This window comes from Schistocerca americana, chromosome 6, assembly GCF_021461395.2.
Source record: "Schistocerca americana isolate TAMUIC-IGC-003095 chromosome 6, iqSchAmer2.1, whole genome shotgun sequence".
Taxonomy (NCBI): Eukaryota; Metazoa; Arthropoda; class Insecta; order Orthoptera; family Acrididae; genus Schistocerca; species Schistocerca americana.
The window spans coordinates 229881590-229902177 of record NC_060124.1 but is presented as its reverse complement, the minus strand read 5'-3'; the positions used below and the strand labels follow the sequence as shown (position 1 = coordinate 229902177).

General features: G+C 42.6%; 1 protein-coding gene across 1 annotated transcript in view; it reads left to right on the top strand.

Moving 5' to 3' along the window:
* LOC124619611 (apoptosis-resistant E3 ubiquitin protein ligase 1) overlaps nucleotides 1-20588 on the top strand; it is a 656004-nt gene that overhangs the window by 452855 nt on the left and 182561 nt on the right. The window contains exon 2 of the mRNA XM_047146114.1: nucleotides 4221-4380. Coding sequence (XP_047002070.1) covers nucleotides 4221-4380 — 160 coding nt within the window. The remainder of the gene's footprint in view (nucleotides 1-4220; nucleotides 4381-20588) is intronic.

Below are 20588 nucleotides of genomic sequence, written 5' to 3'. Positions count from 1 at the left end.
TTGAAACACCCTGTATAATTGGTTTGTTTTGTAAATATTATTTGTGTTTTTACGCTGGGTCTTGCTTAGGGAAAACTATGCTATCGAACGATTACATCGATAGGTCGTGTGGAGAACCAAAGTGTTTAGGATCTTTGGTAGTGTAAACGCTGCCGCATGGAGCGCGGGAAGAAAGAGTCTGGCTGGAGTAGAGCGGTGGAGCAGGTGTGTTGAGTGATGCTCCCGCGAGTTGCCGCACTTTCGGGGTTTGGCAGCATGTAATTGGGCTCGACTTGCTATGATAGTTTCTGACACGGTGCCGCGGACGGTAAGCATTAGCTGGCGCACATCAAGAGCCCGTTTCGCCTGGTGACCGTGTCGAGAAGAAGGCGCGCCAACATCCAGCTTCTGCAACAGCGACGGCCGACAATGAGTGACAGTCGCCACCTCCCCGATCAACGACTGCAAACATACAGTCAACCAACAAGGAAGACTAAAAGCTCGTAAAGTTTTAGAACTGTATGGCAGACTTCAGCTTTTCAAACTGTTGCATCACAAAAATACAGCAGCTTAGCACGAACCTTTGTTGCTCATTGTCCCAACTGCATTACCAAGCAGGGTCCCTTCCTTTTCTGGAATGAACCCGAGTGTCGTTGAAATTCATACGCCAGCATTAAAGTAATATCATTCCATTTCAATACTTTAATTTCAAAGTTGAGTTAAAGTATTCATAGCTAGCTACAATATTTAGATTACACAAGGAGAAATTAAGACTGCGTGTTTTGTTACCATATTTTAGCTTACCTGTGAATGCAGCTCAGCTTGGTACGTACTAAATTTTACTATTGTTAATTGTTCAGAATCATTTAATTCAAGTTCGAAGTTAAATCTCTTATTTCTAAATTGCGTAGATTCAAGTAGCTTTTGAAATGATTGTTGAGGTAGCCCAAGACTAACCTTATTTTATTGAATTTCGTAGTGCTTCAGATACAAAGTTCACTATTAATTTGTCACTAAATTAACTTTCAGTTTTCCGGTTTTATTAATTCTTTTGCTAAATTAAGTCAGAGTGTAGCGAAATTTATTATTTCTGACAAACATTCAGTTTTCACACAACACGTGCCAACCTTCAGTTGCCACGCTTTTAGTGCTAATTATATGTGCATTAACCTTTCATTTTGAGTTATTATAGTAGTTGTCCATAGGACTGGCGACCGTAAATTTCCCCAAATCTCAAATATCTAATTAACGCCTTTTAATTGTTAACGTAACGACCGCACATTTACTTTCTTTATTAACTTTACCCGTTTTCAAAATTAATTTCCACCAATTTCATTTGCATTTTTCCTTTCATTTAGATGTAACCCTTTCCTCCCTCTTTACCGAGAAATTATCTTCGGTGACGATTGCTTTTCCCAAATTTCCATTAGGTATACGCGGTTTAAGTTTTCACTGTCATTAAGGTCGATAAGTGAGGGGGAGGTTACACGCTTCTGCTTCGGCTGTCTTCCCCACAACATCCATGAGGAGTTAGAGGGCGGCAGCAAGCCTCCCCTTCTGCGTCTGGCCATTTCGTTCGGCTAGTGGTGAAGTAGGCGAGCGACGAAGTGAGCCGCAGCGCAGTGCGTGCGTGCGTGCGTACGAGATCCGGAGAGGCGGTGCTTGCATCTCATTGGCAGCGGCGTAATCGTTCGTGGCAGCGCCTTCCTGCCACGGTGGCGGCTGCGTGGCGGCGCGGTTATTTCAAAGTACGGCCGATACCTCATCCAACATTTCTGAACGTGTGTGACGTAACGCGCTCTTTCGCACATCGACGGCGGTTCTGCTACATAAATTGTCCACCTACCTCGATACTGCTGCAGATCTGCACACGTAACTCCTGACTGCAGCTACTTAAGAGATCTCAGTAAAGCAGTGTTGAAGAAACTGACATTTCATAACTACACGTCGGAGACCGCTATAAGTACAAAAAGCTGATAATAGTCTTGTGAACTCTAAAGAATAAATCGGAAATGGATTGCTGTTCAAATTTCTAAGTTCAAAGGTCCTTTTAATCTTGCATTAGCATTTTTTTATTGCTATTAAGCAAGATCATCAGCCCACATGTGTTCAAATCATAAAAGTTCCTGTTCACAGTCCTCGTCACACTCAAACAGCCACAACTTTTCCTATCCAATTCCGAAATCATTTACGACAGTAACACAGTCAATAAACTGCTATTTACTTTTGCACTCGGCATTCATTTAAATAAAGTTTTTGCTTGCCATAAATACTCAGTAAAAAAAAATTACTTAGTACCGCCACGCTTTTAGTTGAAAGTTTACACACGCGATTTTCTCCAGAACAAAATATATCTCGACTCTTAAAATTTCACACATAGTTAAACACCAGCTACCTTTATCACTGTACCGAAACGCGGAAGTCACAATATCACTTCATTTTACACATAATGCATTCGGACACTTTCAGAATGACCGGCTCCTTCGAAAGCTAGTCCACCACCACCTTCTCCTCTCTGCCTCCACAAACGCCTTTATCTCAAGCGTTAGGTGGCAAACCGTCTCACTTCCTATTGGCTGTACAGAACTACGGTCAATCAGAACAGACTTTCAGGCGCGGCTCGCACCAAAATCTAGCAAGAACCAACCACTGCTCTCAGCTCACTGACGTCATTAGAATAAGCAACTCAAAACTCTCTTTTTAAACAAATAAAATGAAATAAACTTTAAGGTGTACTTTACGTCTGGAATTTAACTATGTAGTCGCGAACGTTCTGGCTGTCTCTTATATATTCAAACATGCTTGGACATCCGTCATCCACTAGTAGGGGAACCACTGGTGGATTCGTTCCCACGATACAAAGCTGGAACACTTGCAAGTTCCTATAGAGAATTACGAACTGAAAATTTAATATTGGCGAATGTCCCACATACACTCACCCTAACACAAAACATAAATATCTACTTGAAATTCGTAAATTTATTACTACAGCTTGATGCAGCTCTCCATGCTACTCTATCCTGTGCAAGCTTCTTCATCTCCCAGTACCTACTGCAACCTACATCCTTCTGAATCTGCTTAGCGTATTCATCTCTTGGTCTCCCTCTACGATTTTTACCCTCCACGGTGCCCTCCAATGCTAAATTTGTGATCCCTCGATGCCTCAAAACATGTCCTACCAACCGATCCCTTCTTCTGGTCACGTTGTGCCACAAACTTCTCTTCTCCCCCATCCTATTCAATACCTCCTCATTAGTTACGTGATCTACCCACCTTATCTTCAGCATTCTTCTGTAGCACCACATTTCGAAAGCTTCTATTCTCTTCTTGTCCAAACTAGTTATCGTCCATGTTTCACTTCCTGACACTTAAATCTATTCTCGATGTTAACAAATTTCTCTTCTTGAGAAACGCTTTCCTTGCCATTGCCAGTCTACATTTTATATCCTCGCTACTTCGACCATCATCGGTTATTTTACTTCCTAAATAGCAAAACTCCTTTACTACTTTAAGTGTCTCATTTCCTAATCTAATTCCCTCAGCATCACCCGACTTAATTTGACTACATTCCATTATCCTCGTTTTGCTTTTGTTGATGTTCATCTTATATCCTCCTTTCATGACACTGTCTATTCCGTTCAACTGCTCTTCCAGGTCCTTTGCTGTCTCTGACAGAATTACAATGTCATCGGCGAACCTCAAAGTTTTTACTTCTTCTCCATGAATTTTAATACCTACTCCGAATTTTATATATATAAACATCTGTTTTTTAAGTGTCGGATAATTAAGGTTTTTACTGACTTTTCTTTTTTTTTTTGTAACTTCCAAATTATGACAGTTATTGACAACAGATTTTGACAGATTGTTCCTTTACACAACAGAAGGTTATGTGCCTAACATGAAGTTCCTCATCCTATTTCTAGATCAGTTATTAATTTTTATAGTATCAGAGAATGTAACTACTCTATAAGCGCCTTTCCGCTACTTTCACACGCTGCAGTCACGCCATCTGGTGATGACGCACATCTGCGGTACACAGCTCAGCCGTAGCAGATCGTATAAGGTTCTGACTGCTTACACTGGAGCCCACACACATTCATACAAGAAAGCTTTAATAGACAAATTGGCAGTCGCGCCCTAGCTGCGACGCTTCAAGTGTACGGCAGTGTAGACACGACTTTTAGATATTATCGAGATGTGACTGCTTGTAGTAACGTGGCGGTCTGGCCTTTGTGTTGCAGGCATCTCGAGCCTGGTGGGCTGCGTCACCGAGGTGGGCGACCTGCCCGAGCTGCCGGCCCACGACGAGGAGCGGCTGCAGCGCGCCGCCCTGCTGCTGCAGCAGCGCCTCATCCTGCGACAGTGGCTGCTGCGCCACCAGCTGCAGCACCACTACCAGAGGTACCGCTACCACTACTACTTCTACTACACTACCCCACACTACCCTACACTCACCTGCACCTGCACCAGGCCAGCCAAAGAAACACACTACTGAGACACAAGTTCACACTCAGGTGACAAGTCACGGGATACCTCCTGATATCATGTCCGACCTCCTTTTGCCCGACGTATCCACATCTACATCCATACTCGGCAAGTCACCTGACGGTGTGTGGCGGAGGGTACTTTGAGTACCTCTATCGGTTCTCCCTTCAATTCCAGTGTCGTATTGTTCGTGGAAAGAAAGATTGTCGGTATGCCTCTGTGTGGGCTCTAATCTCTCTGATTCTATCCTCATGGTCTCTTCGCGAGATATACATAGGAGGGAGCAATATACTGCTTGACTCCTCGGGGAGCCGGGCGACCGCTACGGTCGCAGGTTCGAATCCTGCCTCGGGCATGGATGTGTGTGATGTCCTTAGGTTAGTTAGGTTTAATTAGCTCTAAGTTCTAGGCGACTGATGACCTCAGAAGTTAAGTCGCATAGTGCTCAGAGCTATTTGAACCATTTTTTTGTCTCCTCGGTGAAGGTATGTTCTCGAAACTTCAACAAAAGCCCGTACCGAGCTACTGACCGTCTCTCCTGCACAGTCTTCCACTGGAGTTCATCTATCATCTCCGTAACGCTTTCGCGATTACTAAATGATCCTGTAACGAAGCGCGCGGCTCTCTGTTGGATCTTCTCTCTCTCTTCCATCAACCCTATCTGGTACGGATCCCACACTTGTGAGCAGTATTCAAGCAGTGGGCGAACAAGTGTACTGTAACCTATTTCCTTTGTTTTGGGATTATATTTTCTTAGGGTTCTTCCAATGAATCTGTCGGCCATCTGCTTTACCGACGATCAAATTTATATGATCATTCCATTTTAAATCACTCCTAATGCGTACTCCCAGATAGTTTATGGAATTAACTGCTTCCAGTTGCTGACCTGCCATATTGTAGCTAAATGATAAGGGATCTTTCTTTCTATGTATTCGCAGCACATTACACTTGTCTACATTGAGATTTACAGACGAATGGAAAAACTGGTAGAAGCCGACCTCGGGGAAGATCAGTTTGGATTCCGTAGAAATATTGGAACACGTGAGGCAATACTGACCTTACGACACATCTTAGAAGAAAGATTAAGAAAAGGCAAACCTACGTTTCTAACATTTGTAGACTTAGAGAAAGCTTTTGCCACTGTTGACTGGAATACACTTAAAGTAGTAAAGGAGTTTTGCTATTTGGGAATCAAAATAACTGATGGTGGTCTAAATAGAGAGTATATTAAACGTAGATTGGCTATGGCAAGGAAAGCGTTTCTGAAGAAGAGGAATTTGTTAACATCGAGTATAGATTTAAGTGTCAGGAAGACGTTTGAGAAAGTATTTGTGTGGAGTGTAGCCATGTATGGAAGTGAAACATGGACGATCAATAGTTTGGACAATAAGAGAATAGAAGCTTTCGAAATGTGGTGCTACAGAAGAATGCTGAAGATTAGATGGGTAGATCACATAACTAATGAGGAGGTATTGAATAGAATTGAGGAGAAGAGGAGTTTGTGGCACAACGTGACTAGAAGAAGGGATCAGTTGGTGGGACATGTTCTGAGGCATCAAGGGATCACCAATTTAATATTGGAGCGCAGCGTGGAGGGTAAAAATCGCAGAGGGAGACCAAGAGATGAATACACTAAGCAGATTCAGAAGGATGTGGGCTGCAGTACGTACTGGGAGATGAAGCAGCTTGTACAGGATAGAGTAGCATGGAGAGCTGCATCAAACCAGTCTCAGGACTGAAGACCACGACAACAACATAACTAAAAACAATTTTTTTAAAGAAAGCGCCTTCTGATCAACATTTTGTCGTTGTACTACGGCGGGCTTGAGAGAGCGTAGGTCTCCCTGACTGCGTCTGATGGCGACAGCAACCAAGGCAGCCTCGGACACGACACAAAGTTGCTCTCTACAACGTATGGAAAAACCAATAAATTTGAAGCCAGCGTTGTGACTCTTGTAAAACCATGAGTCTTTAACGTAGCACTAAATTAAGTTAGCAAACACTGAATTAACCGATCATAGGAATTACTTATTCAGTAAATACCACACAGTTCGTATTTTGGCTCATAAATACCAGCTTTCAGACAAGGAAGTGAAATTTAATTATGACTAGTCGGGTTCTACCTTTCCTCTTTTCGTAATGACAGTGCAGATGGACGAGTACTTAATTACACAAGTTATGAAATCACTGGGCGATTAAGAGGCTTAAATAACTAAGTAACAGGGAATAGCTGTAACGTTCCGCAGAAATATTTGAAATTTACAGGGTCTGTAGTGACACCTCCCGGGTTGAATGTGGTTTAAGATTCGCTACCAGAACTACAGGTGCTTAGCGTTTTTCACTGGCTTCACATCCATTAAAACATTTGAAACTAGCTGACCCGGCGAACTCTGTTCAGCCTTAAAGCCAATAAATAATCAGATTTTGGATGTTAAGTTCAATTTTTTATTAGGACAAATAAAAAATTAAGTATTTTAATGATTCTTTATGTTTTTTGGTGCATAGCTTCCACTCTCCAATTGAGTACCTTGTGATACACGACATTTTTTGTTTTATTATCAGGCACAAGAACAAACAACGCAGATGGTCTTTCGACCCGTGAACATGTCACATATAACTGACCATGTGCCGGCCGCTGTGGTCTAGCGGTTCTAGGCGCAAAGTTCGGAACCGCGGGACTGCTACGGTCGCAGGTTCGAATCCTGCCTCGGGCATGGATGTGTGTGATGTCCTTAGGTTAGTTAGGTTTAAGTAGTTCTAAGTTCTAGGGGACTGATGACCACAGATGTTAAGTCCCATAGTGCTCAGAGCCATTTTGAACTGACCATGTGAAAAACATGGATATTCCAGTTTTAAACAACAAACTTTCAAGGATTGGCCTTGTGATTTGTTAATGGTCATGGCGAATGCAAGACGGATCGGAAATTGAAGTCTTTTAAAGTCAAACGGCATATCGGTTGGGGATCATCGGGATCCTCTGAGAGCTTCCTCACCTTAAAATTTTCCTTTGAGTATCGTCACGTAAATAACATTGTTCATCGATTTACTTACCTCCAAACGTGTACCGTTGCACAGTTTTGGTTGGTTTATGGTTCGAAGCATGATTACTACGCAGCCAACTTTTAGGCGTAAATTGTGCGGTGGTAAGTCAGGCACATCCTAGGAGTTTAAAAATTCAATTGGATAGTTGGTGGCTTCATCTTCATTTGTTGCACAGTCAATAGATTTCAAAGAATGCATTTTACCAATGATCTCATTCTGAATTATGTAGTTTAGGTCATCTACATCTTTATTCTTAGCCGCTAAAATTGCTCGATCACTCAACCATTCATTACTTTTGTAGTTAGTAATGATGTTTGGGAATACTTTGTTGATAAGTTCGTCTTTCGATGAGACAAAGTTACAGAAATTATGAGGAAATGAAATCAATCCGCTCGACCATTACCGATAGTCAGCAATTGCTCAAAGAAATCTTCAGCAGATGTATCATTAAGCAATGCAACTCTCATGCTTGTTGTCAGCTAAAGTTTCTTCACAAAGCGCCATAGATTCGATGATTTGAGGCAAGCATTTATTTCGTCTGCAGCCGTTGATCTTGGAACTACTGGCAGTGTTTGGCGGAATTCGCCAGACAGTAAAATCATTGCTCCCCCAAAACATCTCGAGTCATTGCGTAGATCTTTCAATGTTCGGTTAAGTGCCTCTAATGCACGTTTATAAGCCGTTGTGCATTCGTCCCAGATGATGATCTTGGATGCTGATAAAACATCGGCCACTGCTGAGTTTTTTGTAATATTACATGTTGGTTATTCAATAGCTTGAAGATTTAACGGTAATTTTAATGCTGACTGAGCCGTACGGCATCTTTCTAACAATGTGGTTGCTATTCCAGAAGAAGCAACTGCAACCGCAATGTTGGATCTCGCACGAACAGTTGCTAAAACTACTCTGACATGAGGAATGTCTTGCCAGTTCCACCAGGGGCATCCAGGAAATGTAAACCACTATTTCCATCATCAGTTGCCTTCATTAGTGTATCATAAACTTCCTTTTGTTGGGGGTTCAACAGGGGTACATTCGTTTGAACTACTAAATCTAATTTGCGTTTTGTTATTCCACGCCAGATGCGTTTCTGTTATACTACGTTTTATAGCGCTCGAACGGGATAAAAAGTATCCTATGCCCGTCTCCTGGTTCTAAGCTACCTTTCCACCAATTTTCAGCCAAATCGGTCCAGCCGTTCTTTGAGTTATAAATAGTGTAACTAACACGACTTTCTTATATATATATATATATATATATATATATATATATATATATATATATATATATGGTACGTGCCTGGCACAACCATAGAAACTCATTTTTAAAGGACAGCCCTTAGCACAGGCCACACGAACATTTACAACAAACTGATTTAAATGTGAAAAGCAATGTAGAAGGAGCAGACCTCTGCCAGTGCTGAGCCAGAAAGTAAAGTAGCGCAATCACAACACGGTACGGTTTCCAACAGAAAAATAACCGCCAACAACTTGGTATTTCGGAGCACAGAACTTAAAACGGCTCACCGATAGAGGTGACTCCGCAGTGATAGCAGCGCGAGAGAGTTGGAGATACCGCGTGATACGACAGGACACAGCCACGACGAGGTTTATATCACCTACGGACAGTAACAGCTCCCAATACGGACGCTGTTAACCCCAGTTCCGCTACAACGTGGCCTCGCTGCACCGACCCATTCGGCTATGTCGCTTCTCTGTGTCACGCCAAACCTACAGCGGGCCACGCTGTTTCAGGGCTGACTGCTCACTGCGACTTCCGTAGCCGTACCACACTGGATACACGAGAGTACTGCCCTCTCCCGGACGAACTCGTAACTCCCTCCAACCTCGTTGGAAACCGACTTGCTTTGAATTGTTCCGCGCGCGCCTCGAATAGGCGACAGCAACTAACTGTAGCGCGTTAAAGCACGGGCGCGAGGAAGGGCCGGCACACCTAGGGTGACCAACTTTTCTAAACGACAATAAGGGAGATCCTTATATACTTGACAAAAAATAAGGGAGATTAATAGCACGGCATAATTTCGCCAAAAATCAAAGCAGTATTTGTAAAAGTAGACTATTTATTTGCACATACAATTACTTATACGTATTTTGCAACAGATTTTGCCTCGGTCAGTAGTTTTACATCATTTTTAGCAAATTCAAAGAATTCACTCCACGAATAAGGAAAATTCATGGCAACTTGTAGTTCAGATTTGATTAAGTTTGTACTACTTCTGTTCCTTACATCAGTCCACTTATTATTCATAAGAGAAAATACTCTGTGTGAGAATTACTTCCTGGTATATTCATAACAAAACAAACCAGTTTATCCAAGTTTTCAAAATTAACATTATTTGATTTAAAAATTGTAAAAACCTGTATCCATTTGTGGCTAACATTACCATCTAAAGAGACAGCACATTTAATTGCACCATTAGAACTACAAAACTCCTCAAATAACTCATTTTCATTAATACAATCCAGCTTAAGATATTCTACAACTTCATGCATCTCATTGAATGTCAATTCCCTTTTTACACATAGTGGGATTAAACTCTTTAAACTATTAGCAAATTTACTACCTAAGTACGAGTATAAACAATCATAGAATTCAATGAAGTTATTCTCACTACTAGATTTCAAATTTAAATCAAGAACAGAGGCTAATAATTTATGAGTACCACTTCCTTTCTCTGTCTAATTTTATTAATTAGTTTACAGCTTCATGAGATTCCATAATACTAAGGTCGTAATTCTCCAAATACTTTGCTTTTTGAATGAAAACATTTCCAAATATTCACAAAAAACTTATATAAGCTGGAACAATTGTTTCTACTTCTGTATTTTCACTGCAAAAATACTTTTCAGAACTTTAGGACAGTTTGATTCATCTATGGTTTTAAAATAGCTTTTTATAGGCTCCCAATTTTTTAAAAGCCTTTCTACAGCAGGAGTGAGAGATAACCATCTAGTATTCACATGTCGCAAGATTTCAGCCCATTCCACATCAACAAATTCAAAAAATAATTTTAACGTTTCCCTTCGTTTGGCAGAACTGGAAAAGTGACTATATATTTTTAACATAAACACTTCAACATCTACGTATTGTAAACAGTTGCAAGCACGTTTCATTGCATTATGAAGTACATGGTTAAAACAACTTGCTTTAAGGATTTTTTTTCATTTTCAAAAAATGGTTCAAATGGCTCTGAGCACTATGGGACTTAACATCTGTGGTCATCAGTCCCCTAGAACTTAGAACTACTTAAACATAACTAACCTAAGGACATCACACACATCCATGCCCGAGGTAGGATTCGAACCTGCGACCGTAGCAGTCGCGCGGTTCCGGACTGAGCGCCTAGAACCGCTAGACCACCGCGGCCGGCTTTTTCATTTTCGTTAGTTAATAGTTTCATGACTGAATTATGCTTGCCATAATTTATATTGGCACCATCAGCACAGTATGACGATATGTTACTGATATTCAAATTATATGTTTTCTTTTTTTGGTGGCGTTTTAGCTTCGTCTTCGCTGCCCATCATAAAATCTTGAACAAGTTAACGACGATTCACAGTAAGCACTGGCACAGAAACAAAGTCACATCTAACCGTCAAGCGTTGGTCGATCATTCCAAAGATATTTGATAGACATAATGTCGACATCTGTAGTCGAAGGTCGATATAGAATCAGTTGTCTGTGCTGTCTACGAACGAATCCTGACAGTGCGTGCAAAATTTAAATGACTGAAAAATATTTTTACATAGCGGTACGTGATAAGAAAAATAAAGTTAAAAACGGGAGATAAACGACCACTGAGCCTGAAAATACGGGAGCCGGGAGATTATGAAAAAAGTCTCTAAATACGGGAGATAACGGGAAATACGGGAGAATTGGTCACCCTAGGCACACCAGTTGTTCCAGAGATAAGCTACGGCGTTGGAATCTTGTCTGACCATCATGTAATCTAACTGAAATCTTCCAATATCTCCCGGTCTTTTCCAAGCGTACCTCCTCCCCTCACTGGACTCGCATTCGGGAGGACGACGGTTCAATCCCGTCTCCGGCCATCCTGATTTAGGTTTTCCGTGATTTCCCTAAATCGTTTCAGGCAAATGCCGGGATGGTTCCATTGAAAGGGCACGGCCGATTTCCTTCCCACTCCTTCCCTAACCAGAGCTTGCGCTCCGTCTCTAATGACCTCGTTGTCGATGGGACGTTAAACACTAACCACCACCACCACCTCCTCCCCTTGTGATTCCTGAATAGAGTATTCGCTTTTACTATCTGAAACTTATTGCAGAACTCAATTAGTCTTTCTCCTCTCTCACTCCTAGTACCGAGATCATATTCTCCCGTAGCACTTCTTCTGCACCTCCCCCTACAAATCGCAGTCCAATCCTCGATTACTTAGATTTTCATCTCCCTTTACGTACTGAATTGCCCGTTCAGTATCCTCATATATGCTTCCCCAGACCACGGGTGCTCCACCTAAAGTTATGTACGTTGAAACTACACTCCTGGAAATGGAAAAAGAAACACATTGACACCGGTGTGTCAGACCCACCATACTTGCTCCGGACACTGCGAGAGGGCTGTACAAGCAATGATCACACGCACGGCACAGCGGACACACCAGGAACCGCGGTGTTGGCCGTCGAATGGCGCTAGCTGCGCAGCATTTGTGCACCGCCGCCGTCAGTGTCAGCCAGTTTGCCGTGGCATACGGAGCTCCATCGCAGTCTTTAACACTGGTAGCATGCCGCGACAGCGTGGACGTGAACCGTATGTGCAGTTGACGAACTTTGAGCGAGGGCGTATAGTGGGCATGCGGGAGGCCGGGTGGCCGTACCGCCGAATTGCTCAACACGTGGGGCGTGAGGTCTCCACAGTACATCGATGTTGTTGCCAGTGGTCGGCGGAAGGTGTACGTGCCCGTCGACCTGGGACCGGACCGCAGCGACGCACGGATGCACGCCAAGACCGTAGGATCCTACGCAGTGCCGTAGGGGACCGCACCGCCACTTCCCAGCAAATTAGGGATACTGTTGCTCCTGGGGTATCGGCGAGGACCATTCGCAACCGTCTCCATGAAGCTGGGCTACGGTCCCGCACACCGTTAGGCCGTCTTCCGCTCACGCCCCAACATCGTGCAGCCCGCCTCCAGCGGTGTCGCGACAGGCGTGAATGGAGGGACGAATGGAGACGTGTCGTCTTCAGCGATGAGAGTCGCTTCTGCCTTGGTGCCAATGATGGTCGTATGCGTGTTTGGCGCCGTGCAGGTGAGCGCCACAATCAGGACTGCATACGACCGAGGCACACAGGGCCAACACCCGGCATCATGGTGTGGGGAGCGATCTCCTACTCTGGCCGTACACCACTGGTGATCGTCGAGGGGACACTGAATAGTGCACGGTACATCCAAACCGTCATCGAACCCATCGTTCTACCATTCCTAGACTGGCAAGGGAACTTGCTGTTCCAACAGGACAATGCACGTCCGCATGTATCCCGTGCCACCCAACGTGCTCTAGAAGGTGTAAGTCAACTACCCTGGCCAGCAAGATCTCCGGATCTGTCCCCCATTGAGCATGTTTGGGACTGGATGAAGCGTCGTCTCACGCGGTCTGCACGTCCAGCACGAACGCTGGTCCAACTGAGGCGCCAGGTGGAAATGGCATGGCAAGCCGTTCCACAGGACTACATCCAGCATCTCTACGATCGTCTCCATGGGAGAATAGCAGCCTGCATTGCTGCGAAAGGTGGATATACACTGTACTAGTGCCGACATTGTGCATGCTCTGTTGCCTGTGTCTATGTGCCTGTGGTTCTGTCAGTGTGATCATGTGATGTATCTGACCCCAGGAATGTGTCAACAAAGTTTCCCCTTCCTGGGACAATGAATTCACGGTGTTCTTATTTCAATTTCCAGGAGTGTATTTCGTGGAATGTTTTTGGAGCTCACGCAGTCGGGAGTCCCTTCCCCTACAAATCGCATTCCAATCCTCGATTACTTAGATTTTCATCTCCCTTTACGTACTGAATTGCCCGTTCAGTATCCTCATATTCGCTCCCCCAGACCATGGGTGCTCCGCCTAAAGTTATGTACGTTGAAACTATTTCATGGAATGTTTCTTGGAGCTCACGCAGTCGGGAGTCCGCAGGAGTCGATGGTCAGTCCTGTAGGAAAAGAGTTGGAGATCCCCATGGAGCGGAGGTGACGGGTCAAGATTGTTGAGTACACCAAGGCGGTAGTGGATAAGCCACAGTGACCAGTAAAGTTCTTTTTCCGTTACAGAAAGCTTTGAAAGAGTTTGCAAATGCGCCCGGATTTCTGCTTAAGCTGCCAGTTTTCTAGGCTAGCGTTGCAGTTCAGTGAGCACGTGTGTGCTCTACGGGATGGGGCGGCTTAACAGATAATGGAGCCAACTAGCTAGCTGGAACGAAGCGGACTTGGCGAGGTCTAATTCTTTTCTTATGCACCTCAAGGCTCAATCGCTTGTGCCTGTTCGGTCTTCACTTTACACTGCCATCTCTTTCTGGGTCTTCCTACATCCCGTCTCTCTCTTGACTGGTAAAGCATGGCCTGACATGAGATTGTCTCTGCACTAGTTCTTTGTAAGTGATGTTTCCGTAACGTTTCATTTTTTCAATATTTTTATTAATTTTATCAACATCTAGTTGATTCCTGATATCCTCAGATTTTTATATAGTCTTCCCACATGCCTTAGAAATCTCATTTATGCTGTTTGTAGTTTATTTTTATCGCAAATTGTGAGGAGTGTATACTTCCATACAGAAATACAGGTGTAGCAGTGTTTTTATAACATTTTAATTTTGTTTTCTCGTGTATTTCGTTTTGCAATGTTTTATTTGTAATTCCACATGTTGACAGACATGTCAATCTTATAGTCTATATCTTTGTCCATATCATGATAATATTGCATTCTAAAATGTTAAAGCTAAAGTTGGCTCAAGTGGAGTATTTCCCATAATAAGCCATAATTTTAGTCCTCTTCTTTGATACACGAAATTTGCGTTATCTTTTTCCTACCTGATGTAGCCTATACTCTGCATTTTGTAACTCATTTTCACTTTCCATCAAAACTGTTACATCATCTGCATAAATAAGGATTTTAACATATTTATTCTTATTTATCCGTATACCCAGATTTAATTTCAGTCTCCATACACTTTACATGATGTTGGTGACAGGCTATAGCCTCTTTTAAATCCCTTATTGGTAATAATTTCTTCAGTTTTATCATTGCCAACATTTATTATTATTTTTGTGTCCTTGTATAAGCTTTTTATAGCTTCAATAGTATGTATAAAATAACCAACTTCAGTCATAATGTCCCACAATTTATTTCTGTTCGCACTGCCAAAAGCTTTTTCGAAATCAGTTAAAAGTAAGTGTGTCTCTATGACTTATAGTCATTTCTCTAAAACTCTTTTTGTGTTAAATATGTTTATCATTGCATAAACGACCTTCCCTGATCAACTTTCTTCTTCTAATATGTTGTTTTATTGTTTTATACAATTTTTAATTATTTCTGCATATATTTTATAAGCTTAAGTTTAGGAGGCTAATTCCTCTATAATTTTCAAAATTGTTTCTTTGACCTGTTTAAAGAATTGCTATCACTTCTCAAATTTATCAAAAGTTCGGTATTTTACAACAGTGTCAACATTCATTAAACAGATGTCATAATCTAAAATCACAAAAGCCACTGGCATATTTTTAAAATTTCCGTATGAATGCCTTTTGATCCAGATGCTTTCCTGTTTTTCATGCTTTTAAGAGTACCTGCAGTTCTTCTGTTGTGATTCAGTCCACAGTACTATTATATAATTTGATCTACTCTGCCTCAAATTTTGAGTCTTCTATTTGCCATACTTTTTATAGAATTCTTACCATTGATCTTCGTTAAATTTATTTTGCTCGACAGTATCTTTCTCCACTCTGTTTTAGCGTTACGTTTATTCACAGGAAATTTTGAAGTGTGGCGTTTTTGTGTGTAGCTTTTTCCTCTTTGAAGTTTTGTCCTATTTTGTTTGTAAAGGAGATTAAAAGCGAGAGTTGTGGGAAACCAGTCAGAGGCAATGTCGTAACTCTTTGCAGTGGACGCCGTCTGTCCAAAAGATTATGAGACTAATTTTATTCCTGGTGTACATAAGAAGTCAGCGCCGTAACTACGGTGACGCCGTGAATTAACGGCTGTAAACAACAGATGTGCATTCGATTGTTAGTTGTGAGCAGGCATAAGCAATGGACGTGTGACTGTAGTGCGTCAATGTTGTTGTTGTCAAAAATCATCATGAGGCAACATCTCTCAATAAATGTTCAGCACATTCTCCAGAATGCTTTAAGATGAGAAAAGTGTGTGCAAAGTTTCTACTACACACACATTGACTCCCAAACAAAAATAGCTATGTATGGACGCCTGCCGGGACTTGATTGTAACGCAAAACACAGGAATTCCTTTCTGGAACAAAACATCACAAATGATTAGGCTAGACAGCTATGTTATGACATCAGCAAAGGGGATGGGGGTGGGCGGTAAGGATGCCACGCAAAGTCGAATTAGTAGAATCGGCGGAAGAAGTTCCTGACAGCTGGCAGCACTGTTGCCAGATTTCACCTGAACTGCGAACGGCTGCAGATAAAAACAATAATCGTTCTATCAGGGATCTTCTTTTGCTGATGCTACTACCACTGTATGGAACTGATGAGTTCTAAGTTCATTTAGTACATGTATGAGGAGTATTGTGGAATTAGTTTATGTTGCCATTTCATCATAATGTTTATTTCAGTCTATACTCAGATGCACTGCTTATTGGCTGTACCGATTTCGACAGACTAGTCTTTATCAATAGTCCACAAACATTCCTTGGATGACGAAATGTTGCCTCCGAACATGCTTTGATCCAGTCATCGGCCGAGCGCTGTTTACAGCCTACTGGTGATGACTAGCGGTGGCCGAGCGGTTCTAGGCGCTTCAGTCCGGAACCGCACGACCGCTACGGTCGCAGGTTCGAATCCTGCCTCGGGCATGGATGTGTGTGGTGTCTTTAGGTTAATTAGGTTTATGTAGTTCCAAGTTCTAGGCGACTGATGGCCTCACAAGTTGAGTCGCATAGTGCTCAGAGCCATTTTTTGAACCCCCTGTACGAAGCATAGCTGGTGGCTAGTAAATTAAAAAAAAACTGATATGTCACGGAACTGATGACCTCAGATGTTAAGTCCCATAGTGCTCAGAGTCATTTGAACCATTTGGTAATGACCAGTCTTTTGAATTTGGTATAGCCAGTAAACAATATATGTGAGTACTGACTGAAATAGCGTTCATCATCATCATCATCCTCTTCTTCTTCTTCATTTCATGGAATAGGCAGCGCAGTCTGTTTTGGAAACAGGACGTCCTGAAATAAACTTTGCACTGAGTGTTATGTACGTTTTAAAGAATAATCGAGAACAAGCAGAGTAAGTAATTTTCCAGTTACGTGGTATATCTTGTTGCTGATGGTAGTTCTTTGTAGCCAGCTGTTGAACACCTTCCTCAAGTATCCCAAAAGTATTTAGCTAAAATCACATGTACCATGCTAAGTACATATTTCAAATTTAAATAATAAGCACCTTTTTTAATTAAACTCTCAGTGCATATAACATTCATTTTTGTTCCTTACGATACATTTATGCAGCCTCAACGTTATCTTCCAGTCGGTTCCTAGCAAATATACTACCTACCCATATTGTAGAAAAGGCATGTGAACGTTATACACGGTGTGAAATTCACAGATATAATAAACAACTACATATATTATCTTTAACACAACTGATTTACGAAAGAGCTATATTTGTAAATTTTCCCTTTAAATATTTTGCGTTACAAGTTTAACATAATGCCATTTATTGTAGTTGATAACAGAACGAAAACGTAGATATTACCAAAAAATATAACATGGATGCGACATAACCACATCCAGCTGTAAGCCCTATGAAACTGACTTTTTGAAAATACGAATGAAGAAACTGAAAATACGCGACTCGAAAATCACAAAATGAACATATTGATACCGCGTCGCAAAAATAAATGAAGTGACCGATACCCTTCAAACGAAACTCTGTGCACCTGCAAATGCTGCAGTCGCAAGTTACCCTAGTTACGCAATTGGAGTGTTTTATATCTAACTCGATTTATCAGTCCAGACAAAATTTTCTCATCGTCTAGTGGCCTTGTTTCACCACTCATACTTAAATGTTTCCTTTGATCTGCTGTTACGAGAAACACACTCTTTGCGCTCCACACTGAGAAGATGGTGGTACAGTATGTTCATGCGCGTTTGATCTAGCTCTCTACGACATAGTATAAGCTGACAAAGAATCTACATCATTCTGGTCCTCGTTAACAGTTGCTGTTCCTTACCATCCACATATTGTCGACTATAGACCATGCCGATGACAGTATGTAGCATACATATTTACAGCGTGGCGTGTAATGGACCCAGTCCATCCGAGAAATCTCCTGACCCATGCGCCCTGTCCCCTTTGGCCTCGTCTCCATTAAATACGTTTAGATTTCGTGGAAGTCCATCCTTCACGCGTCTGTTACTAACGGCCAGCTTTAGTTCTCAGTTTGATATGATCGTACACTACCTGATCAAGAGTAACCGGACAAACCTATGTAATATGAATTTGACCACTAGATGTCATGAGAGGCGGATGCAGATTGTAAAAGGAGGCGGAAGTATTGTGTTGTCAGTAAAAAAAAGTAACAACACAACGAGTCGGTCACGAAGGTACAGTGACTTCGAACGTTGACTATTCATTGGATGCCACTATAGTAACAAACCCATCACGAATATTTCAGCCCTTCTAAAGCTGCCTAAGTGCAATGTTAGTGATGTAATTGTGAAGTGGAAACGGAAAGGAACTGGAAAGTGTAGGAACAATCCAGCTACACTACTGGCCACTAAAATTGCTACGCCACGAAAATGACGTGCTACAGACACGAAATGTAACCGATAGGAAGAAAATGCTGTGATATGCAAATGATTAGCTTTTCAGAACATTCACACAAGGTTGGCGCCGGTGGCGACACCTACAACGTGCTGACATGAGGAAAGTTTCCAACCGATTTCTCATACACAAACAGCAGTTGACCGGCGTTGCCTGGTGAAACGTTGTTGTGATACCTCGTGTAAGGAGGAGAAATGCGTACCATCACGTTTCCGACTTTGATAAAGGTCGGATTGTAGCATATCGCGATTGCCGTTTATCGTATCGCGACACTGCTGCTCGCGTTGGTCAAGATCCAATGACTGTTAGCAGAATATGGAATCGGTGGGTTCAGTAGGGTAATACGGAACGCCGTGCTGGATCCCAACGGCCTCGTATCACTAGCAGTCGAGATGACAGGCATCTTATTCGCATGGCTGTAACGGATCGTGCAGCCACCTCTCGATCCCTTAGTCAACAGATGGGGACGTTTGCAAGAAAACAACCATCTGCACGAACAGTTCGACGACGTTTGCAGCGGCATGGACTATCAGCTGGGAGACCACGGCTGCGATTACCCTTGACGCTGCATCACAGACAGGAGCGCCTGCGATAATGTACTCAACGACGAACCTGGGTGCACGAATGGCAAAACGTCATTTTTTCGGATGGATACAGGTTCTGTTTACAGCATCATGATGGTCGCATCCGTGTTTGGCGACATCGCGGTGAAAGCACATTGGAAGCGTGTATTCGTCATAGGCATACTGGCGTATCACCCGGCGTGATGGTATCGGATGCCATTGGTTATACGTCTCGGTCATCTCTTGTTCGCATTGACGGCACTTTGAACGGTGGACTTTACATTTCAGATGTGTTGCGACCGGTGGCTCTACCCGCCATTCGATCCTTGCGAAACCCTACATTTGAGCAGGATAATGCACGACCGCATGTTGCAGGTCCTATACGGGCCTTTCTGGATACAGAAAATGTTCGACTGCTGCCCTGGCCAGCACATTCTCCAGATATCTCACCTATTGAAAACGTCTGGTCAATGGTGGCCGAGCAACTGTTTCGTCACAATACGCCAGTCACTACTCTTGATGTACTGTGGTATAGTGTTGAAGCTGCATGGGCAGCTGTACCTGTACACGCCATCCAAGCTCTGTTTGACTCAATGGCCAGACGTATCAAGGCCGTTATTACGGCCAGAGGTGGTTGTTCTGGGTATTGAATTCTCAGGATCCATGCACCCAAATTGCCTGTAAATGTAATCTACATCTACATCTACATGACTACTCTGCAATTCACATTTAAGTGCTTGGGAGAGGGTTCGTCGAACCACAATCATACTATCTCTCTACCATTCCACTCCCGAACAGCGCGCGGGAAAAACGAACACCTAAACCTTTCTGTTCGAGCTCTGATTTCTCTTATTTTATTTTGATGATCATTCCTACCTATGTAGGTTGGGCTCAACAAAATATTTTCGCATTCGGAAGAGAATGTTGGTGACTGAAATTTCGTAAATAGATCTCACCGCGACGAAAAACGTCTTTGCTTTAATGACTTCCATCCCAACTCGCGTATCATATCTGCCACACTCTCTCCCCTGCTACGTGATAATACAAAACGAGCTGCCCTTTTTTGCACCCTTTCGATGTCCTCCGTCAATCCAACTTGGTAAGGATCCCACACCGCGCAGCAATATTCTAACAGAGGACGAACGAGTGTAGTGTCAGCTGTCTCTTTAGTGGACTTGTTGCATCTTCTAAGTGTCCTGCCAGTGAAACGCAACCTTTGGCTCGCCTTCCCCACAATATTATATATGTGGTCTTTCCAACTGAAGTTGTTCGTAATTTTAACACCCAGGTACACATGTCAGTTCTAGTATAATATATTTGTCAAATGAATACCCGTTTATCATCTGCATTTCTTCTTGGTTTAGCAATTTTAATGGCCAGTAGTGTAAACCAAGACCAGCCAGACCTCATGTACTGGCGTACAAGGACTGTCGAACAGTTCGGAGAGTGGTTGTAAGAAGTAGCATGACATAGGGAAAGGAATCACTCGTTGG